Source organism: Platichthys flesus, chromosome 12 (assembly GCF_949316205.1).
Source record: "Platichthys flesus chromosome 12, fPlaFle2.1, whole genome shotgun sequence".
Lineage (NCBI taxonomy): Eukaryota > Metazoa > Chordata > Actinopteri > Pleuronectiformes > Pleuronectidae > Platichthys > Platichthys flesus.
Window position 1 is genome coordinate 7907185 of NC_084956.1, and position 22542 is coordinate 7929726.

The 22542-nt window shown below is 43.7% G+C and overlaps 2 protein-coding genes across 2 annotated transcripts; both read left to right on the forward strand.

Moving 5' to 3' along the window:
• The first annotated feature begins 1058 nt into the window (after positions 1–1058).
• Positions 1059–12883, forward strand: LOC133966733 (receptor-type tyrosine-protein phosphatase epsilon-like). The gene is made up of 19 exons (XM_062401771.1): positions 1059–1134; positions 1816–1912; positions 2347–2420; positions 2860–2996; positions 3174–3264; positions 3441–3517; positions 3600–3636; positions 3931–4028; positions 4577–4696; positions 6032–6195; positions 7384–7519; positions 7705–7854; positions 8344–8437; positions 8744–8820; positions 8965–9099; positions 9299–9424; positions 9590–9741; positions 10707–10842; positions 10968–12883. The coding sequence occupies exons 1-19, from the start codon at positions 1068–1070 to the stop codon at positions 11040–11042; spliced, it is 2043 nt and encodes a 680-aa protein (XP_062257755.1). The 5' UTR covers positions 1059–1067; the 3' UTR covers positions 11043–12883.
• Positions 12884–13240: 357 nt separating this feature from the next.
• gnrh3 (gonadotropin-releasing hormone 3) lies at positions 13241–14188 on the forward strand. The gene is made up of 3 exons (XM_062401286.1): positions 13241–13498; positions 13647–13727; positions 14061–14188. Exons 1-3 carry the CDS (start codon positions 13361–13363, stop codon positions 14112–14114), a joined length of 273 nt encoding a protein of 90 aa, XP_062257270.1. The 5' UTR covers positions 13241–13360; the 3' UTR covers positions 14115–14188.
• The last annotated feature ends 8354 nt before the right edge of the window (positions 14189–22542 follow it).

Genomic DNA, 22542 nt, shown 5'->3' on the forward strand with positions numbered 1-22542 from the left:
CGCGATTCACCGGGGACCAGCCGGGTGCAACCCCACCTCTCACCCACTGCCAGCTCCCACTTAGCAAAATTGTTTTGTCCCCAACTTGGCCCACATCCTTTATCCGGCCCACATCTCACATCTGGCCTACATACCTTACGGACTGTCAGCACTTAGGCGGTTTGCCAGATCTGGGCCACAAGTAAAGCCATAGCAATTCCCCATGTCAACAAAAGGTGGCCCGGATTAAGTTTGTGCTACTTTCACCATATTTTCCTCATGGGCCACTTTAAATTCACATCCAGATTACACCTTACCTAGACGCTGCATGTTTTCCGTTCAGGCAACAAGAAGGCTAGAGGTGTCCCACATTCCTATGCTATCTGAGTCGCGATAGGTTCTAGCTCAAAAGGATATGTATAGATGACGGATGGATGGATGAAATAAAAGGAAACAACACCATCTGCTCTCCTTCACATACCAGACAGTACAACCTATATACATATGTTTCCACAGCACCTTGATTTAACCTTGTCGAACAGCATCACTATTCTGTTGAAAGTAAAAACGAGATATGTTGTCCACTGTATTTAAGAACCGGCGTCACCGGCGTGGATCCCCTCTTAATGTCCCTGAGCTCGATGCTCTGCCAGGCCGAACCCACATCAAAGTCATCAAAGCAAAATGAGACGGCTTCTGACAGAAAACACCACTTGAGCTCAACTCCACTGTGAAATCCAGCAGCTCTTGGGGGTGTTGTGGTTGTGTGTCACCTGCGCGTTCAGGCCTCCCCCCCGGGTCTGATGTCTGAACGCCGGGGGTTATTTGATATGCTGCTGCTCTTTCAAGTCGGCCTGACAGGACGAGGGCTGCGAGCAGATTTCCCACAAGGACCTTACCTGCTCAGCAGAGAGAGAGAGACACAGACATCACTCTGGAGCCTCATCAAAGCTGAGCTGCGGCTGCTTCCTGCCCTCTGCCAGCATGCACACATTTCGTATTGGTGTGTCGCCTCCTGGTGGAACATTTGAGGAATTACATGTGTATAACATCTGGGTAAATTGTTCTGTTTTTCCTCCTCAGTGACAATGGTGTTGTTTCTGATCGGGATCTCCATCGCCGTGAACAATTCATCTCATGAGAACCAAACTGCAGGTAATTGAGGCATGATCTAAAAAGTAATTGTACATAAAGGTGAGATGTGAAAGTGAGATCCTAACTTTTGAAAGATGAAATCATTTAATAATTTTGTCACATCAAATCACATCTCATTTTTGGATCAACATCTATTTGCAAAAGAAACTGGGGGAGTTTTCTCTTTATACTTAGATTTAGTATTTGATACATTTTGATTTCTTTGACAGTCACATTATAACCAGGGACTGTTTTATTTAACTTAAATAAATAAATAAATCACACTCCTTAATGTATTCAGGGGTTTTGTTTCTACATCGTAACTTTGTCTCAAACATCTGATTTCAAGGTAAAATAAAAAATATAAATATATATTAAATTCACTCATTATCTTAAATCTCAGATTATTTCTCAGTCAGGTGGCTTCAAGAAAGAAAGAATCCAACAACGTAAACCTTCAATTTAACCTTTTGACCTTTGAATGGAGCCACACTAACAGTCTTGATTCTAAGCTGAGCTAAATGTGTCCTGGCTGTAGTTGCTGACACGAGAGCGGTGTGGTTAGTTTTGATCTGCCTGCAAGGAAACAAATAAGCCCAACTGTTCCCTATAAATAATATCACATTATAAATATAAAAATATGTTTTAATGTGTTTTGGGATAAAACTAATATGATGCATTTGTTTGTTTGTTTTTATCCAGAGAACCCCACCCACCAGGGGGATCATGTGCTCCCCTCCACTCTGGTCATATCCCTGCTTCTCATCGTCGTCGTCCTGCTGACGATCTACTGTCTGAGGTGAATCACAAGTCTGCACATACACACTCACTTCCCTCTATTTCACTGCTTTCTCTGTCTCCCTCTATTCTATAATGTGCGTGTTGAGTGTGTGTGCTGGGTCAAGCCATCAGGGCGGGGGTGGTGTGGAGACAGGCGGCGTGCAGTGGCTTATGGGTAGACAGCTGCACCTCCTGTAAGACAGCAAACAAAAAAAACCAACTAGGTCAGGTCGGGCCAGGCCACAAACACACAGTCTTCCTTTCAGACGTCAGGTGGCGACATGAGGAGGAACAGCTTTGCCTCTCTCCGATGGTTGATATCAGTTTTTGGTGTTTGTTCTTTGCCTCAGCTTTGCTCGACGGCTCAGGGTTCTCTAATCTTTAGCTTTTCTTTATTTAAAAAGGTCTACATCTTCTCTTTTGTTCATTTCTCTCTCTGTGTCATTACTGCAGGTTCAAAAACCACAGGAAAGCTCTCGTTACCTCGGTGGATAAAAAGATTCCGAATGGCTTCCTGGAGGAACAAGGTACTGCTGTGCTGTACTCAATATAACCGCCGGTGCATGAAAATGTAATGCAGTCTTTTACTTTTTATCCCTTTTTTTAGTTGATTTGTAGATTTACACTCTTTATGGACTATAGGAAAAGTTCCACCATCTGGAGTTCGACGTAGCTGGCGAGGTTTTGGAAAATCTCCTTAGCTTTCCCAGCACGTAGGGAGCCATATACACTTCCACTTCAAGTAAAAAATAAATAAATAAACACAAAGGCCAAATTCTGTTTCAAGCAGCAGCAGCCGCAGCACCACCATGTTTACGACTCAAGAAATCATTTCTGTCTCGTAGCCACAGAAGTAGGAAATCTTAATGGCCGTCGGGCTTGTTTTTGCAGGTGCTACGAGAGCTTGTAATGTTCTCCATTGGGAGACGTTAGCCGTCTGACCGCCATATATTCTTTGACACGCAGGAGAGCAGACAGTGGTCCTTCTCCCCCGGTCGCCCTCGCCCTCCAAGAGGTACTTCCCCATCCCGCTGGACTCGCTGGAGGAGGAGTACCGGTTACGCTCCGCGGACGACGGCAAACTCTTCAGAGAAGAGTTCAATGTGAGCCCAGAGTTAGATTTTTTGGACTTTACATTATGTTCTGCACCTGGGTATACAATTTGTTTTTTTGTCCTGCAAGCACAGAGCAAGAAAACTAGAAATAAAATGTTATGTTAGTCGGCTGTGTACCCGTGGTTTTTATTTTGACCTCAAAGGAATTGGCTTCTCTTGTTATAGTCGCTGCCGTGTTACTACCACCATGGGTCCTTTGAGGAGGCGAGCCGAGAGCACAACAGAGAGAAAAACAGATACCCAAACATTTTACCATGTGAGTGAAGATCCATATTCTGCAGCAAACAATATTCATGTGACCTTTCGCCTTCCAGTTTTATCCACCTCTAAATCTGCAGGAGAAGGTGATGTGGGCTGATATGAAAAAGAAGAATCAACTTTTTATTTACAGGTTGTTGATTTATATTATTTTCTCCTCTTTTTTTTCCATAGACGATCATTCACGAGTGGTGATGAGTCATCTCGATGGACATCTGTGCTCTGACTACATAAACGCATCTTACATAGACGTGAGGGTGACTTCAATTGGAGCTTTAAATGCAGATCGGGCTCCGAACAACTGATCACTGATTGTGTATTTTGTTCACGCAGGGTTATAAAGAGAAGAACAAGTTTATTGCAGCACAAGGTAAATGTACATTTTTGCTTGGTTTAGTATTTTTGGGCAGCTGCGGCTCAGGGGTTAAGGAGGGTCGTCCACTAACCAAAAGGTCATGGTTCAATCCCTGGCCCCTCCAGTCTGCATGCTTCATGCTGAAACACAAATTGCCCCTGAGAGGGAACAAAAAACGCAGAATATATATAAGGTGTAGGAATGTGTGTGAGAATGTGACCTCTACTGTATAAAAAACATATTTTAAGTCATTTTTCACATGCATATAATTGAGTTTATGACTTAATTCTATTCCCGATTTTGTTACAGGCCCAAAACTTGAGACGCTGTCCGACTTCTGGCGGATGATCTGGGAACAGAAAACAACAACGATAGTGATGCTGACGAATCTGAAAGAAAGAAAAGAGGTTCATTTCAAAATATCCTCCTTCTGCAACCCCCATGGCGTAGGACGTGTTATACATCGAACTTTGCACAATCCACGTGAACCCCCTTTTTTGTATTCTCCCGAACCAAAGTCATAAGCATAATTTATTTGACCCCTTTCCCAGACGCTCCGTACAAAGTGTCGCCAGGCGTCAAATTTGGCCTCACAGGGACGATCAATTGAGAGCTCAACAGCAGGTTTGATAGGGCAGAGTAGAGGCATCGGGGATCAATGGCGGAATAATTGTTGATAAGATCCTGAGAGGCTTCATGATAATTAGTCTGAGAATCTAGTTAATGAGTTGAAACGTAGCTGTGAAGATCGTATTGACTGACAGAGTCGCACAACGTCCCCGTGATTGCTTTTCAATTGGACTGTGAAATGCACAAGTCGCACACACGTTTCTGTGCACACAATATACGCAGCGATACAACAAGCTCATGTGCGCGTTGCAGCTGTTGTGTGTTGGTAGAGGCGTTGTGGGTTCAAAAAAGGAAAAGCTTGTCATCGTTGTGATTCTCTCCTCAGGACAAATGTTATCAGTACTGGCCGGAGAAGGGCTGCTGGATGTACGGGAACGTCCGGGTGGCGACGGAGGACGTGACGGTGCTGGTGGACTACACCATCAGGAAGTTCTGTGTTCAGTATGTAAGTACAACAGTTGAATCTGCCAGGGGCGGAGCTAGGATTTTCAGTCAGGGCCCATACGGGGGCCACAATTTGTACTCGGATCAATTAAATATCTAACATCCATGCAATCATTCTTTGTTCTTCAAAAAAGCTTTGAAAATAAAATAATTAACAAATGGTTATATATATTTTTAATATTGTAAGTAAGTGGCTAGTTTATAAAAAGACATACCAACGTTAAAGGAGCTCCTCAGCCGAGCTCAATGCCCCCCTGGCCCTGCCCTAGCCCCACCCTGGCCCCGCCCCTGAAATCTGCATATCTGAACATTAGTGATATTAATGCTTCACCTCTTCAACATAATTATTATTTAAAAAACATATAACAGTGTCTCATTTGCTCCAGCATCGACTTTCTTCACAACACATCAGTGCAAATGTAATCACTGTTATACTTGTACAGACAGAACAAGAAAATATTCCCCTAATAAAAGAACTCAAAATTAAGACCAGTGTCACTTTTATTTAGACTGAAAATAATAATAGTCTGTTTTTTCAATATGGTTCTTAATATAGTTCTCATTTGCATTAAACATCTGTTATGATAATCGCAAGATTCTTATTAAAAATTTAAATGAAGCAAAGCTGCAATTAGATTGTGCAAAAAAACTAATGTTCCCCGTGAGGAAATAAAGACATTTTAGCAAACGGCAATAATATATAAAATATAATGAATAAATGAAAAGCAGAAAATTAAAGAATACACTGCAGGTGATAAACACAGCATACAATTATCAGTGTGTTGGAGTATTTAATGTACAGTAAACACTGTACAAATCTGCAGTTCTACACATCCTGTCGTCTTTGCATGTTTTTTACACACAGGCGGTATCATGCGTTTTCCCTTCTGGTGATTTCGATTGCCGAGCTCGGTGCCATCCCAGTGCACCGCCGAGCCCTCAGATTGAAAAAATTCACTTTGTTCCGCTCTCCATTTGAAGACGCTGAAGTGCAGAGATCCTCCCCGGCTCTCTGCAGCCCACCGACCGGCTGCGTTTACACTCAGCTCCCTCTGAACAGAGCAGAGCAGCCGAGTGTTCAAGAGAATGAAATGAACGTCCTCCCGGGAGACGGTTCACGAGACGAGGACGCAAACCGGAACACGTGTTCAATAATTAGACTCTGGTATAGACAACAAAATGACAAATGCATCTCGCAGGTCGTCTGAGGTTACTTCCCCCCCGGCAGGTGACAGCGCTGTACTCGACTGGCTCCGTGAAGACGAGGCAGTTGAATGATGGCTGTCTGTGATATTTCTGCGCAGGTATGACCTTTTTGTGTGTCTGTGCTTCACAGCAGGGCAGCGACGGTCCCCGGGCGCCGCGGCTGGTCACCCAGCTCCACTTCACCAGCTGGCCAGACTTCGGGGTGCCGTTCTCGCCCATAGGCATGCTGAAGTTCCTCAAGAAGGTCAAGGCTGTCAATCCGTCCTACGCCGGACCGATTGTTGTGCACTGCAGGTGAGACGCGTAGCATTAAATATAGATATGGTTTACGAGGAGAAATATGAAGTGAATCTGAGTCCGTTGCAGAATCGCTGCACAGTCTGCAGAGGGAGAGTGCAGAAGCTTTTTTTCTTCTTTACTTTACTTTACTATTTATCATTTTAGACGAGGAAACACTTGGGAGGTGATAAATATCTTGTGTTTCAGCAAATATGTGAGTGAAACTGAAATGTGTGGTGTAAATAATTACCTGCTCCAAACACTTTAAATAGTGCTTTTGTCTGAGGTACTTTTTTTTTTTAGAGAATAAGAGATTGAAGGGAAAATGCTCAAATTTTATGTATTTAAAAAGGTACATTAAACAAGTTAACCTAGAGGTGAAATTAGTTGTTGGTTAAATGTATTAAAAAAAATTAAGTAAAGGTTATTGTAGGTGAACTAAACCATCAGCACATTTATTTCTACCTCTGCCAAAGAGGTTATGTTTTCACTGCTGTAAGTTTGTTGGTTGGTTTGATGGTAAAGTAGATAACACAAAAATAGGGATCCCCTTTATCTGTGAACCACAAGGCGTTTCTCTACAATTGTGTTGATTTCACAGACGATATTTTTAAGAGATTTATATTTATGAGTGCAGATCCGAATAAAACTGTGATTTGAGGGAATTATAACGTGATCTCTTCCAGTCGTGTTCTTTATCGGCTCGCCTGGTCTGTGCGTTTGTTCGTCGGATCCAATCGTTGTAAAAAAAAACACTTAAAGAAATCTGCAACTGATTGTAGCAACTGCCGCAACAGGTGCTCGGGGACTGTTGTTCTTGAATGGGGCCCAGTGAAGAGACCTGGACGCCCCGCTGTGGAATCCCAGCTCTGGGCTCCCGGAGGTGCCGTCCGCTCAAATGACTCTTGTAAATCTATTAGGACTTTGTTTGGGCTTCAGAGGTGAAGCTCTTTTACACATGCTCCAGGCTGACGTCTATGTTTGGAGCGCGGTAGGGATGGAGCGGCGATACACGAGCAGCGAGACCGTAAAAGCATTTCCCTGCAATTATATCAGCAGCGTTTTTTCTTTTTCTAGGAAAGAAAACAGTTTCTTCTGCGATGTTGTTGTTGTTGTTGCTCTTCGGCCGATGTATAAAAAGCAGTGTCTGTGTGAGAGAGACAGTGAAGACCTTGGGCCTCCTTCTGGTTTGTGCTTCTGCAGTGCCGGGGTGGGGAGGACTGGGACGTTCATTGTCATCGACAGCATGATCGACATGATGCACATGGACCAGAGGGTGGATGTCTTCGGCTCCGTGAGCAGAATCCGAGAGCAGCGCTGTCAACTCATCCAGACAGATGTAAGTGTTGACCCTCTTCCGATCGGTTGTTCCTCGCGCTGACAGCTCAACTCGCGGCACAAAACAAGCGAGGACACGCGGAAAGAAAACAACCATGTCAGTGTAGGAAATACTTTGGGGCGGCGAAAAGTAGCTGCTTCCATTTCCTCCAGCCGTTGTTCTTTTTTTTTCCTCTCCCCCCTCAGATGCAGTACTCCTTCATCTACCAGGCTCTGCTGGAGTACTACCTGTACGGAGACACGGAGCTGGATGTGTGCTCCCTGGAGGGCCATCTGCAGAGGCTTCACAACACCAGGGCGCCCCACGACAGGCTGGGCCTGGAGGAGGAGTTCAGGGTACGAAAGAAAAGGAGCTCAAACATTTCAGTCAGTAATGAATCGTCCCCATCGGCCTGCGCCCTGCATGGGTGTGTTTTCATGGAGAACTTGCCCAGGGTGCCGCTCGTGGCAGCAGTAACATAAATAACAATGCTTTGTATCAACTAAAACTTTATATGGCACCACCATCTGCCACGTGGAATTTATTGGAGCTTGGTTAAAATTTCTCATTTTTTGTTCCTCACAGTTCCCTCAACACTGAAGGGAAATTACCCCCCAATGCCTCCTCTGCTTTTCCTTCTCAACCATTAGGACATGTTTTTGTCCGGTGTCTGTCTTTTTTTACTTGTTAGCATTCTTTAGTTTTTGCCCTGGCATCAAAAGTCCCCCCCCCCACCCCCCCTCCCCTTCCCCTGCAAAGATGTAAAATCAACTTTTTGATCATGTCATTCATCTCGTGTTCTCTCCCCCCCCCCGCACCCCCCCCCCCCCCCATCCCCCCTTCAGAAGCTGACCAACGTTCGCATAATGAAGGAGAACATGAGAACCGGGAACCTCCCCGCCAACATGAAGAAGAACCGCGTGCTTCAAATCATCCCGTGTAAGGATCACTCTGAAACGCCCGAACCCTTTCATAATACATCACATCCGAGGCAGCATCAAAGCATCACACTGCCGGTGATTCCCGCGGATGCCGTACACAGATATCTGGCTAATCAGTCAGATCAGTGTCTGTGTGATCAATGACATCGAAACAGGGGCTTGTATCTCCGGATGAGGGGGTAAAGCTCGGGTACAACTTTTCACAGGGAAAACCTACAAAGATTGAAGTTTCACTTTGCAGTTTTTCCATCTCTCAGCCTCCTCCATCTTTGATTTTATTAGGAAAGTCTTTTTCTTTTCGCAGATGATTTCAACCGAGTAATACTCTCAGTGAAAAGAGGACAGGAGTTCACCGACTACATCAATGCCTCCTTTATTGATGTAAGCACTCCCTCACGACCTCCCGTATGGATTTTTTCCCATAGAAGTGTTTATATAAAGCTCATTGTTGCCTTTTACAAACAATGCAAAATATTATGTTTGCCGCACTCTCAAGTCTTGTTTACCGGATGATCTGCCCTCCAGGGCTACAGGCAGAAGGACTATTTTATCGCGACCCAGGGCCCCTTGTCTCACACGGTGGAGGACTTCTGGAGGATGGTGTGGGAGTGGAGGTGCCATTCGATCGTTACGCTCACCGAACTCAAAGAGAGGGAGCAGGTACAGTGTGGTGCTCGTGCAGAAGTAAAGGCATTTCAGCTGCACCTTTTCGTATCCCGCCGCCTCACTTCCTCGCACACATGTCGCTGTTTTAGATTGTTTGTGTTGTGAAAATATGGAACAAATATATAAAAAAAAAAGGCTATAAATCTCTCAAATGTACCTCGATTTGTTTTTCCATCTGACCCTGCCAAACCAGGAGAAGTGCTTCCAGTACTGGCCATCAGAGGGCAGTGTAACATTTGGAGATTATTCCGTGGAGCTGACTGCTGATACACAGTGTGAAACCTTCACGCTCAAAGACATGGTGCTCACCTACAGACCAGTGCGTAACGTTTTTATTTCAACCATTACAAAAAACAGTAACACACACATTTTTAATCAATATAAATTCCTGCAGACGAGGCATTTCAAATTGTGGGGAATGTCAACTTTTTATTTACCATTTTCATCTTGACTTAAATATCTGTACGTTCTCCATGGTCACCAGGAGAAGAGGTCACAGCACGTGCGACACTTCCACTTCCACGGCTGGCCTGAGATCGGGATCCCGGCCGAGGGACGAGGGATGATCGACATCATCGCGGCCGTGCAGAGGCAGCAGCAGCAGTCTGGAAACCGTCCCATAATCGTGCACTGCAGGTGAGGAGCCTCACTCTGACAACCCTGCAGCTTCACACACACTTTCCTATACAGCGTGTTCCATTATATATTTGTCCACTCACCTTTCCTTCTCACCCGATCGCTGCAAACGGAGTGATATTGGAAGCGGTTGCAGTTTTTCCGGACACATTTTCTCTTTTCTACAAATGTCTGTAACAATAAATTCCACATTCTGCCTCAGTAGACCTGGTGTTCTCTGCCTAAACCATTTATGTGATCCCTTATAAAGACTTAGCAGTGGGAGCTTTGATCAGAACCTAGCTTCAGGTGAAGTGATTCTAAAGCAGCATGCCCCGGTGGGATTGATCCAATCCACTGATTCACAGTCAATTAAAACCTCTCAAAGTGAAATCTCCTCTGACTCCCACTATGATTAATCTGATAAGATGAGCTAACGACAGGAAATGGTGTCATCACTCTCTCCTATTCCTTCATCACCACTTGTCTAAGAGGGGCTTTTTAGAGCTTTTTCTCCGCCCCTCGGGAGCGGGGCTAACCCGCTGCAATCCCCAACGTCTCTCTACACTTCTCCTCCGAATCGCTCTCGCTCCCTCGCTCTGCCCGTCTTTCTCTCTCTCTCTCTCTCTCTCTCTCTCCCTCCCGCCATCATTGTAAACATTGACTCAGTCAAACACAGAGCTTCCAAACTGATTAGTGTTAGCGTTTGGATTAGCCTCTCTTTAAGTGGGGATGATTATTAGCACTATTACCCAAAGGTCACCTTTTTCTCTGGCAAACTTTTTAATTTGAATGGAAAAAAGAATGCGCTGCTCGGATTGCAAGAGTTTAATTGAGGCATAATTGTTTAAGAAATTTGGTTAGAATTAAAAAAAATCAGCTTTTCTAAATTACCTTTCTTTTCCCCTCAATAAATCATTGTCAAAGTTGCGTCCAGGAGGTGAATTGTGTGTTTTGATTGCCGATGGTTTTGTCGTATCTTTCAGTGCCGGTGCGGGTCGGACCGGCACCTTCATCGCCCTCAGCACGATCCTGGAGAGGGTGAAGGCTGAAGGCCTCCTGGACGTCTTCCAGACAGTCAAGAGTTTACGCATGCAGAGACCACACATGGTTCAGACTGTGGTAGGTGGAAAACAACTTAATATCCAAACCTGCTGCGCCAGAACTCTCTGCTTATCCACACTTGTGTTGTTTGGAACCATTTTTCGCTCACTAACACTTTTGCCTTTTTCACTCTCCCCTTCCAGGAGCAATACGACTACTGCTACAGAGTGGTGCAGGATTTTGTTGACATTTTCTCAGACTACGCCAATTTTAAATAGCAGCTGTCAGATTTTGTTTAACGTATAATTTGGTCGGACTAACTTATGCAATTTTTTTCTGAATGTTTTTTTCTACACCCAGCTTTCTTTTTCTTTTCTTTTTTACATTTTGCACAGATGTAAAAAATTGTTGTACAATACTGTAATATAACTGAAAACATCTGCGCTTCAGGTGTCTCCTTCAGGAATGTTTGATCTTCAAGTATAATAATGTAAAAAATAGAAAAGAACAATTTTACGAGTGTAAATGCAACGTTGTTAGGGTCAATAAAGTGTGTAAGAGGATATAGAGGAAATACTCAATTGTGTGTTGTTTAGAAACACAATACACAATTGAGTATACTAATGTTTTACTCGCTACCTAATGTGTTGATGTGTTGAAGATTAGGGTATTTATTTCTTCTTTATTATTGACCACAATGCCTTTGGTTTACATGACTTATTATTACTTGTATTTTATGCTGCCACTGAAAATATTGGATTGCCGTGAGGAAAATAAATTGTGTGTGTGATAAGTCGGATGAGCTGATTAATGCTGAGGGATATCCTGTCTGACATGTGTGGATAATATTTATGATTCAGTTTTTAGCTCTAACGAAAACAAAGAAGTCGTGATATATCGCTTTCTGTTCGACCTCACTTCTGTCTGTGAATAACTTAACAGCTGCTGCCTGTTGCAATTTTATTCAACTTCACCAACTTTCTTTTTTTATTATTTTCTTTTTGCCTGTGGCAATATTACTTAGTGGATTCGGCGCCTGACGCTGCAAAATGCAATTAGCCCACATTGGAACAGGCAGAATATGATCCATTATGACATGAATCCAATTGTGTCATCCTTACAAAAGTTTTGCAGCCACGTATCAAATCCATGCTTCCAAAAATATGATGTGTATATATATATAAATATTAACAAGCCAACTGTACACTTTTAAGTTTGCATACAGCAGTGCCATACTGATTAGAAAACAGCTCTGATCATGAAATACTTGTCACCAAGTGACACAATTGTAATAAGGATAAGCCAGATGTTTATGTTTAATTGAAATATTATAGATGCATTTTTAAAAGGTGTATTGTTTCTGAATGTGGTCTCATGTGTGAGGATCATTTCATTGTTTTGTAAATTCACTCCTCAAAATATTATATTATAAGCAATTGTACCATAGTTTTAGTTTAGCTTGCAGATGAGTGTAGGAATCTGGGTGTAAATGAAGCTGTTGATAATTGATGCAGCTGAACCTTGTTCGTCCACAGGGACGGAGATGAAAAGGACGGAGATGAAAAATCTCTGGGACAGTGAAAAAGTATTGAAATCAAGAACCAGTGCTCCGCCAAAATATGAAATATGCATGCACAGGCATTTGGACATATTTCGAATGTGATAGTAAGTCTTAGTTTCATATTTAAACACAGAAGACCCAACATTTCTGCAAAATCAAAAGCATATATTTTTGCGAGGCTCCTGCTCATTTCTTTGTAGAACACTAACAGGGAAGCCTGAAGTTTGGGTGAATAACTTTCTACTGTGTTTCTACTGCCATTATTACAAAAGTCATAAAATGGGTTTATGGCACGCTGATCATTTTGTTTATTTAGTGTACATAAATTCCTGTTGTGGTCATTAATCATCACTAAGGTTTACTGCATTGTCGACTCCTTTTAATGTACCGTCATGCTGAAAGAATAAGAAACAGTAATATTTGGCGACAGCCAGGCCTTGCAGCCGCTGTAACATAAATGCACAAGCATCTTGTTTCAATGATGTTTCTGCCTTTCCAATCTGTATGGGTTTGAACGACTGTTTGTTTGCTAAGAGCTGATACCAATAAATAATAGATGAAGACAAACGTCAGATTCCATCTTAATGTTGTCTCTTTTTTTTGCCTCCACACACATGCATTCAATACAAAGATTTTTTTCATGTATATATATATATATATATATATTTAATGCTGTTTGAGCCCTGGTGTTGTTGTCAGCATGTCTGAGCACTTAGCCTCGTCCATTAGTGGTATTTTGTGTCCCATTAGTCAGTAAATGTGTCACACCTGCATAGTGGGGATTATAATCCTGCCAGCAGCCTTGTACTACACCTATAAAACCCCTCTCTGGCTAATGCACCACATGCTAACAAGGCAAACACTGAGGTGAGTGAGTCCTCTGTGAAGTCCAGCTCAATGCCTATTAAGTTAATAATTACATTTCCTATTAATTTACTGTCTGAACTGCTGTTTACTAATCGCTTCATAACCCCTGGTCTGTGAGATGCATGTGTGAGGAGATCATTACAATATGTGGCTTCCTCTGCAGCTCTGATGGAAGCAAGCAGCAGAGTGGCGGTGCAGGTGTTGCTGTTGACGTTGATGGTTCAGGTCGCCCTGTCCCAGCACTGGTCCTATGGATGGCTTCCAGGTGGGAAGAGGAGTGTGGGGGAGCTGGAGGCGACCATCAGGGTGAGTGGGGTTCTTTACTTTTTGCAAATGAAGATATAACAGATATACCAGCGCAGTTTAACCCGGTTGCACTTTTCTTTCTTTTGCTTCGTGTTTTGTTGCATTGTTTTCACATCACTCTTTGTGAAATGTCCTCTATTGTGCTCAGATGATGGGCACAGGCGGAGTGGTGTCTCTTCCCGAGGAGGCGAGTGCCCAAGCCCAAGAGAGACCTCGACCATACAATGTAGTAAGTGCTTATTATACATAATTTATCACCAATGTCTACTTCAATTGTACAATATTAATGTACACTACACCGCTGTGTGCAACCGCGCTCCAAAGCAGCAATGACAATATACAAACTGCTCAATGACTGTTTTTATTTTTCCCCTTTTTTGTGCCTGATTGAATATGTGCATGCGTAATTGTATCCTCTTTGAATGCTGCCAGATGTGCTGCTAATGTGCTGCGACACATTTGATATCGTATATATTTATAAATAAATGAAAATTTGAAACATTTGCGAGATTAAATATTCAGGCAGCAGTTCAAACTGTTAACGGAGATTTAATTTCCTCAGATTGATGATGGTCCCAGGCACTTTCACCGAAAGAAAAGGTTCCCTGATAATTGAAGAGAAGGAAGCAACACACTGTCTTTACATTGTGATGGGTCGGAATGCAAGATGTTGACTTCAATGAATGTATTACACAGATATTTATTAAATGTTTGTAGCATTTTCATCAGTGTTGGGTTGTAATAAAGATTTTGAAATGTTATGAAACGATTAAAAGTGTTGTGTTTAATTCCAGATCCGGTCATTAGAAGACAAACGATGTTTCATATGTGTAAAATGACATCTTTAAGGACTTTAAATTGATTCAGTTGTCTTTGTAGAGCAGCCACGACCGACAAGCATGACAAACTCGTGACACAACAATCTTAGCATGACAACAGCTGGTGATTAGGCCAATTTATTAGAAATCAATGACTTAATTGAATTTGTTACAGTTTTGGTAATTCCATTTTCTGCCACACCGGTCATGTGCATATGCAATGTGGAGAATTACCCCAGCAGATTTTTTTTTTTATTGTTCTGCCACCTGAATGTTGATTAAACCCCCGAAATGAAAGCGACTCATCTAAATGTCTGATGTCCGCCGCAGCTCTCCTCCAATTTTTCGGATAACTGCATTCATCCAAAACAGACAAAGTGCAGAACTTTCTCTTCCCTCTCTGTGAAAGCAAATTGGTGTTCATTATAAAAATTGGAATTTCATATCAGGAAAGGAAAAGAATCAGCAGGGGGCATATGTTTTAAAGAGAACTCATTTTCTGGCAAAGCCCCACAGACAGAGCACCATACTAATCGCCTGGTGCATAAGGGGCCGGGATTCATGAACTGTGCTGACACCGGGGAGGCCCCGCATTGTTAGAGCGTGGTTGTAATGCACACCAATGAACCCAAACCCGCTGGCACAACTGGGAAAAGGTGAACATTATAAAGCACATAGAATTAAAGAGAAATTAAACCACATTCCATTGCACTTCCAGAACAATGCTTGTTCATTTGTGAAACTTCACATCGTTGGTTTAATATTCATGCTTGTAATTTGCATAACACAATCATTCCCTTTGATGAGCGGAGACTTTAGAATCTTTGTGAAAAGTGTTTCCATTCTTCGACTTCTTTCACAAAGTTTCGCGAAGACGACGTCGTCCGGCGCGTTTTCTGTTGAAAGTCGCAGAGTGAGACTTCCTGGAATTGATTTAACTGACTTTACACTCATCGTTATGGAGTTTTCAATAATTTTGCCACACGCTCATAAAAGATAATTATATGCTCTTATAGCATTCTCTAAAATATGGTTTTAATTCAATTTGGTTTACTTGTGTGAGAATAATTAATGTTGTACAGATAAAGCATGAAATCCCATAAATTCCCTTTAAATAATCCCAGAGCATTCGCAGGGTGAAAGCCAACTTTCTCCCTCCCAGTGTCCTCATCAAGGACCTGCCTAATTGCACGTATATCAGGGCAACAAAACCTGCTGGTATCTATGTTTCCAAATTTGATTTAACCTCACTTTCTCCTTCCCGGACCCCCTGGTGGATATTCACTTTGTTTACCTCAAATTAAACTTCATATTGTTTACAGCCTCCCGGTCCCTGAACATTTTATAGCATTTTGGAATTATTTATTTATTTATTTTTTGTAATGATTGTAGAGTTGGGATTCATTTGAATGTTTCCCTCATCTGCATGAAAATTATATAATTAACTTTTGATTAACCAGCTCAGTTGAGCCGGTTCCCCCATGAACACTGGTGAATAGTACCCACCGCATTTTAATGACTGTTTTCCAATTGAGTGGCGACCTTTTCATCAAAGAGCCACAACTGGGGCTAAAACAACAGTAGAAAATAATCACGGCGAAGACAATGGCAGAGGCCGACAGGCTAGGATGTCACCCTTAAATATAACAACACGGATGAAAGCCACCTTACTGCACGTAGTGGCTGTGGCGAGAAGCCAAGTGCTTATGTTGCTGGATGCCCCATTGTTAAAGCTGTGGAGGTCACAATCCATTGGCATATAGAGAGGGAAAGGACAGGAAGCCGAGAATGGCCCATTGTTACGTGTCCTTGCTCAGAGGGAATTCCATTATGAAGGGCAATACATTTTTGATACTTTGATTTTTGTGCCATTCATTTGTTTGACAAACAGAACATATTTGGATAATGGCTCCAGGAAAGCGGGGGTCTCCGAGCTCCTCCATCCAAGGCCACAGCGCTGCATTAACACACCTGCCAATCAAGCACATTTGAGCAGATGTGCATCCTCGCGCGGGCCCACCATCAAATAAGCATCCCATCATATGCATAAAATAGTTTTCATTTCATCACAATTAAGCTGCTAGCACCGTGTGTGTTTCTGACGGGTCACGGGGAAACTTTTATTGAAGCAGAGAATATAATAAAGTCATTTTCCAGGTGCTTGTTGTGGCTCTTATTATGAACAGGATGATAATTTCCCCTGGAGGAATCTGGCGCTGCATATCAATTGAAGTTTAGTGTGGGTCTTACTATGTTCCCGCAGGCGATAGTAGAAGGCAAAGTCATCTTCAGAGAGAGTCTAAATGTCAGGGAGGTCTTCAAACACTTTTTTCCCAGAGCCTTAGTGAAAGGGGGTCTTTGGAAGTGCGACGTCTTGGAATTGATACATTGGAGGTGGGGTACAGAGCAGGGGGGGGGGGGGGGGGGTGAGGCCGTAATGTGAAAGCAGTTGACATGAAATTTAATTGGGGGAAAAGCATAAATGTGGAAAGGGTCACGGAGAAATGAGAATATGGCTGCTCCCAGCGAGCCGCGTTCTGGAGGCGAGGCAGTGGCTCCCAGCGCCTCTCACTCACCGCTCACTGTCGTTTCCCCGTGTCGCCACATGGTGACGCTCTTGAGCTGCGCGCCCCGGATCCGGGGGGCCGTCGCTCTCTCAGCAATTCCATCACTTAAGTTGCAGAAAACTGTTTCTTTCTTTTTTTAAATCTAACAAAGACTTCAATCCGTCATTCCCAAAAAAAAACTCTGCAGAAAGGATTATTAATTTTTCTCCCCGCGTGCTGACTGATGGAGTTTGTCTTTACAACAGGAAGGAGAAAAGTGTTTTGTACAGTTCTGAATCCGAGCTCACTGTAAAATAAAAAACGTTAAAAAATCCACATAAAAAGCGTGGCATCTGTGGAAAGTCATGAATTTTCCAAGTCTTATTAGTTTTGCATTTGCGAGGTGTTAATTCATTTTATTCTCTTTCTTTTTTCTTTTTTTCTTCCAGTGTGTGAAGTTGCAGTGCAGCGAGCTGTACGGTAGCGTGTACAGTATATAGCAGTGAATTGGCCCTTCCTTCTTCTTCTTCTTCTTCTCCTCGGCTGGCAGGGAACCTTCCTGTTGTGATCCGACTTCTCCGCTTTGATCAAAGAACAGTGTTAAAGCACTGGGAGAAGGAGGAGGTATGAAATATGAATGAATACAGCTGTGTTTTGATGGATATGTCTCAAAGTATCCCAGTAAGAGACTGCTAAAGGCCAGGAAATCTGTTTGTGTTGTGGAAATTGACTCTTCCTCGCTTGATTCTCCACCAGCTTCATCTCGGGTAGCTTTTCACTTCATATTTTAGAGCTCCTTTGTTAGGGAAAGAGATCACCGCCTCATCCATGCACTTGTAGGAAACTGTTCTAAGAGGCCCTGGTTCATAAGATTTATCATTAATGATACCAGTTCCTTTGTTTGGTCTTGAAACCACCTTCTGAACAAAACGAGCGCCTGCCACGAGACGAGGACATTTATTATTTTTCTAGGGTAGACCCAAAGTTCTCGCAGATGGAGCGAGATCATATGTGAGGTGACGGAGGCTTTGTCACTAGTTTTGTCTGTGATTCCATTTCCTCTGCTAAAGCCCCATCGGGGAGCAGTGACTCATCTTGAAGTTGGAAGTTGATACTGTGGTGTAAAAACTAACGTTCCCAGCTGAATTAAGAAACTATCAGAGCCCGCGCAGATCTCCGATTCTTCAGAGTTAGATGAACTCATCTCTCACGTATTACACTTCTTTAATAAACAAAGATAATAAAAAAGATAGGCTCATAAAAACACAATTATTAGGGGAGGTTGTAAAAATGAAAATTGGTGCCTATAGATGTGTTTTGCGCCACATGACAGCGCCGCAGTCTTATTAGCAATCATTTAGAGGACACCTCCAGTCATTTAGGACTATATTAACTAAGATCCAGGCTTTGGCCCCGTGGCAGGATTGTGTCTCTGGACGACCGACAGGTTCAAAACTTTCTGCCGGGGCTTTATTAGCCTCTCTAATAGCGGGGCTCCCCGAATGCCAGGGTCCACCTCTGCTGGGAGTGAGGGCTCAGATCCTGTCAGAGAGGGGTCGCACTAACCAACTGTAATCTTTAGGGTACTCCACTCCCGCTGACCTACATCTGACGCCGGTTTTATCCCGCCCACCCCCCCCCGCTTACCCCCAGCCACTACCCTTTCCCTCCCCAATCTGGTGTACCCATCCCACCTCAGTTACGCCACCCTCGGCTCTCCCTCCCACGTCTTACCACCCTTGTGTGATAGCACCCCCCCCCCCCCACACACACACACACCCAAACCCCGCGCCACGCTCGTTCCAGCCTCGTCCGGCTGGCCACAGCGAGGAGCACGCCTTCTCCTGTGGTAGCGGCAATTAGCAGTGTAAAGCAAGCTGTGGAGAAGACTGGATCCCTGTCCACGTTTCAACCCCAGATCACGAGACTCCAGCACGACTTCAAGGCAAAGCATGCAATTAGCTACAATAATGATAATGTGTTGTAGGGGAACAAAGAGAGGGTAAAACAGACTACTGGTGTGAGGGAGAGTGGGGTGCTAATAGTAGGGGGGGTTATTTGAATGCCCCGGTGCAGATAGGAGTCCAAATCAGACTGATTATCAAACGTATGATGAATTACATTATTCCTCTAATTATCCGTGCCTTTTATGTGTGAACCAACTGAGTGAATTTTGCATTCCAGACATCTACGGCCAGTGGTCTTTGGGCATCACACTGGGGTTACCTCTTTTATTTCCTCCAAGAAACACACAAGGAGTTACTCATGTGGCTAGGCCGATGGGAAGAGAAGAGTGATGCACTAACAATTTTTCTTTTTTAGTTGACTTAATTAGATATACTTTCAGAAAATATTTTGGCAGCGGTACAGGAGCAGGGTAAAAAAAAAGGGGGGAAGTATTTGGTTTGATGTTCGACTATCGCAGATGTGTTGACACAGAGTCAGAACACGTCGGAAACAAACCACGAAACCCAGACCACGAATAGCAGCATTTTCAAGTCAAGGCTCTGAGTGGCTAACGTGGAGAGGCAGACCGGCAGCCTCGGTTGCAACGCAAAAAAAAAGTCCATTCTCTCCTCCGCTGTGAGCAGAGACCATTCCTACAGTCTCACATCCAGAGGTTTATAGAGGATATTTTGCTGGGTGTTGTGCAAAACGAACCGTGTCCCCAGAGCGGCAGCAACTTCACCTTGGCGGAGTAATGCTGTGATATTCTGTTTATTCTTCACTCACTTCATTTTACTCAGAGGAAATCCTCTGGAGATGGCTTATCTTGGAGCTGGAACAGGTGCACTCTAATTTACTCCTATTGCTTGGGGAGCCCAGGGGCCCCTGTAGAGAAGAAAGTAGCGATGTAGCACACTCCACTGTAAAGCACAAACAGCCGGAGAAAAGAGCATTTAATCGAAAGGGAAGAAAACTGTGAGCTTTGACTGCAGCCCTATCATTTGGATGCAGAAAGTCTTTCTCTTTCTCTCCCCCCCCCAGTCCTCCCCACTTTATTTCTTGTGTTTTCCCGAGGAAAAAAACACCCGTCATTTTATTTAACTTTCATTTGTTCGACACTGTTTGCTTTGCTTGAAACTGTCGTGCCACACTTGGCAGAACACCAGATGACGTGGGTTGGGGTGGGGGGTGGGGGGATGGGGGGGGGGGGGGGGGACCCGGCGTATTACCTCGGCATAATAAAACATTTCCTTCGCCACTCGCTCCTGAAATATCCGCAGCATTTACGGCTTAAAAAATACTTTATGGTATCTATGATAGGTACCACTTTGGCTTAAGTGCACCTAAATGCATGTGCTACGGCCTATTTGTTCTGGTAATGCAGCACATTTCCAGCCAGGAGAGGAAGAAGAAGAAGAAAAAAAAAAAAAGTTTGTTTCATCCTTCACCCTCATTCCTGCGTTCACTGCAAAAGAGCTAAGCTTTCAACTTTGAAAATTTACTCTCCAATTCCTTTTCTTTAGAGAACTATGGTTTTGAAGAGTGAGGCTGGTATGTTATTTGTTCGGTATATTATAAGTCTGAATTCAGTCAGTATTTTTGTTTTGTGTTGTTCCCCTCGTGGGAATTATGCAATCAAAGCAGATGCCTCAAGCAGTCTAGAAAGCGCCCCTTGTGAATAAGAGAAAATCTTGTACACAGCATTTTTTGTGTGTGTGTATGAGGAAGGGGGGGGCATGACAACAAAGCAAATATATGGCATTGTTCTCTGTACTATACCCGTATGTTGCGCCTCTTTTTTTTTTTTTCCTAAAGCGAACGCATCACACCTGTGTTCATTTTTTTTTTAAAGGGATGTCAGAACATTTGACTCCATTCAAATGGAATTTTTTCACAGCGGCACAAGCAGAGTGTGTGTACGTGCACGTCCTCGCCTGACGCAACGGAGGGTTGAAGAGTCAACGCGCTGGAGCTCCATCCTTGGAAAAATAAGTTTTAGAAGACCGCTGTTGCTGGTTGGAATTTCATAATGTATAAACAGATATTTCTCACTCAGGAAAAACAAACAGCAGCGAGAGAGACAAAGGCTTTGGCAGGGAGGAGGAGAAAAAAAACACACAAAAAAACAGAGTAAACACAAAGAAGACAGAGCAACAGCCAACAAGGACAACAGGAGAAATATCATATACACTTTTAATGAGTGTGCCTGCCCCGAGCCCCTGTTTTTAATCACCTTTCCGTGTGACATAATTTGCTGCGAGATTGTATATGCTTGAGGGACTTTCAGTTCTTGTCAACTCAAGAGCATTTGAACCAATCAATACCTGTCTATCCTGTGGCACACTCATAGTTGGCCATTAGGAAAGAGCTGCTTAAAGTAAGCTCAGCCAATACCATTAGCCCTAGCCTAAGGGCAGTTCCATGCCTTAGTCAGGGTAGGCACCTGCCCCCGTCACCCCCACCTCACCCCCTGAACCCCCCTCCGCCCCTCCCCCCACCATTAAGAACCTCCCCCGAGACATCATTTGGACACATCGGCCAAAGAGCACTTCTTTATTCCCTCTCTTTTCTTTCCCTGGCTCCACCGAAAATCAATACATCTCCCCTTTTTCTTATTTTCACAATTTTGCCTCAATATTATTCTCTCCTCTGCCAGAGACCAGTGGACTATCCCTGTTTTTTTTTTTGTCTTTTCATCTACAATTTCCTGTGACTAATGTCTGCGCACCTCATGTTTCAGGGGGGGGGGGGAGAAAAGAATTGGAAAATAATTAGATTTGCTCGTCACTGTGGTATCAAGCGGAGGTCACGTGACGCACCGACACATTTTAAAAATAGTATTGTCATTTTGCATTTAGTCGCTCACACTCTGACCCCTATGGATTTCAACCTTTCTTTCTTTTTTTTTTGTTCACAACACATTTTGTGTGGTCGACCGAGCTGCTTTGCAAAGTCAGCAAATCGCAGTTTTCGTTTGTCCGCCTAAACGCCTCACACTTTGTTTTTGACACTCAATGAGGGAGACATCAGCGCTCAGTTATCTACACGGTAATGAGTGAACTTCCTCTGTGTCAGTGTTTCTCTGCTCCGACCACGTCATGATGCCAAACCCCTGAGAAAAGACCAGTGCGCAGAGTAATGTTTCCTGACTGCTTCTAATTTTATTGCAAGGCTGTGACTCCACACAGCACAAAGTTTCAGAACAAATGATACAATATGGTGTCCTGCCTGAGAAGGGCCTCGCTCTGTCAGTTATTGCCCTTCCAACCCTCTATTTCCAATAGAAACGGCGAAAGTGGGGTACTGCCCTAAATCTTGGCCAGCGCCGTTTACAATAATAACTCTGAAGAGTGATAGCCGGTTCCGCAGCACTGGCGATTCCTGTGGCCGCCTGTATCGATCGGGGGTCCTAATGAGCAGCAGCGGAGCTGTGGCTAATGGTGTTGTGTCTGGTGTCCGTGGTAAACGCCCACGTTGAGATTATCATTCCCAGGGGGGACTGAGAAAGGTTTTGCCAGCCCAAGCCCTCAGGGTGCGAGCGACACACTTCAGGGGTCAAGGTAAAATATCAAATGAACAGCCCGGCCTGTCCCTCCCCTGCTTTAAGGACAGCGCCACACCACACAACACTAAAGCCTCAGTAACCTATGTCATGCAAATACAGGCGGCTTTGATATTTTTCACTGCATAAACAAGAGCACATTAAAACTGGAGAAAAGTTATCGCCCTGTTG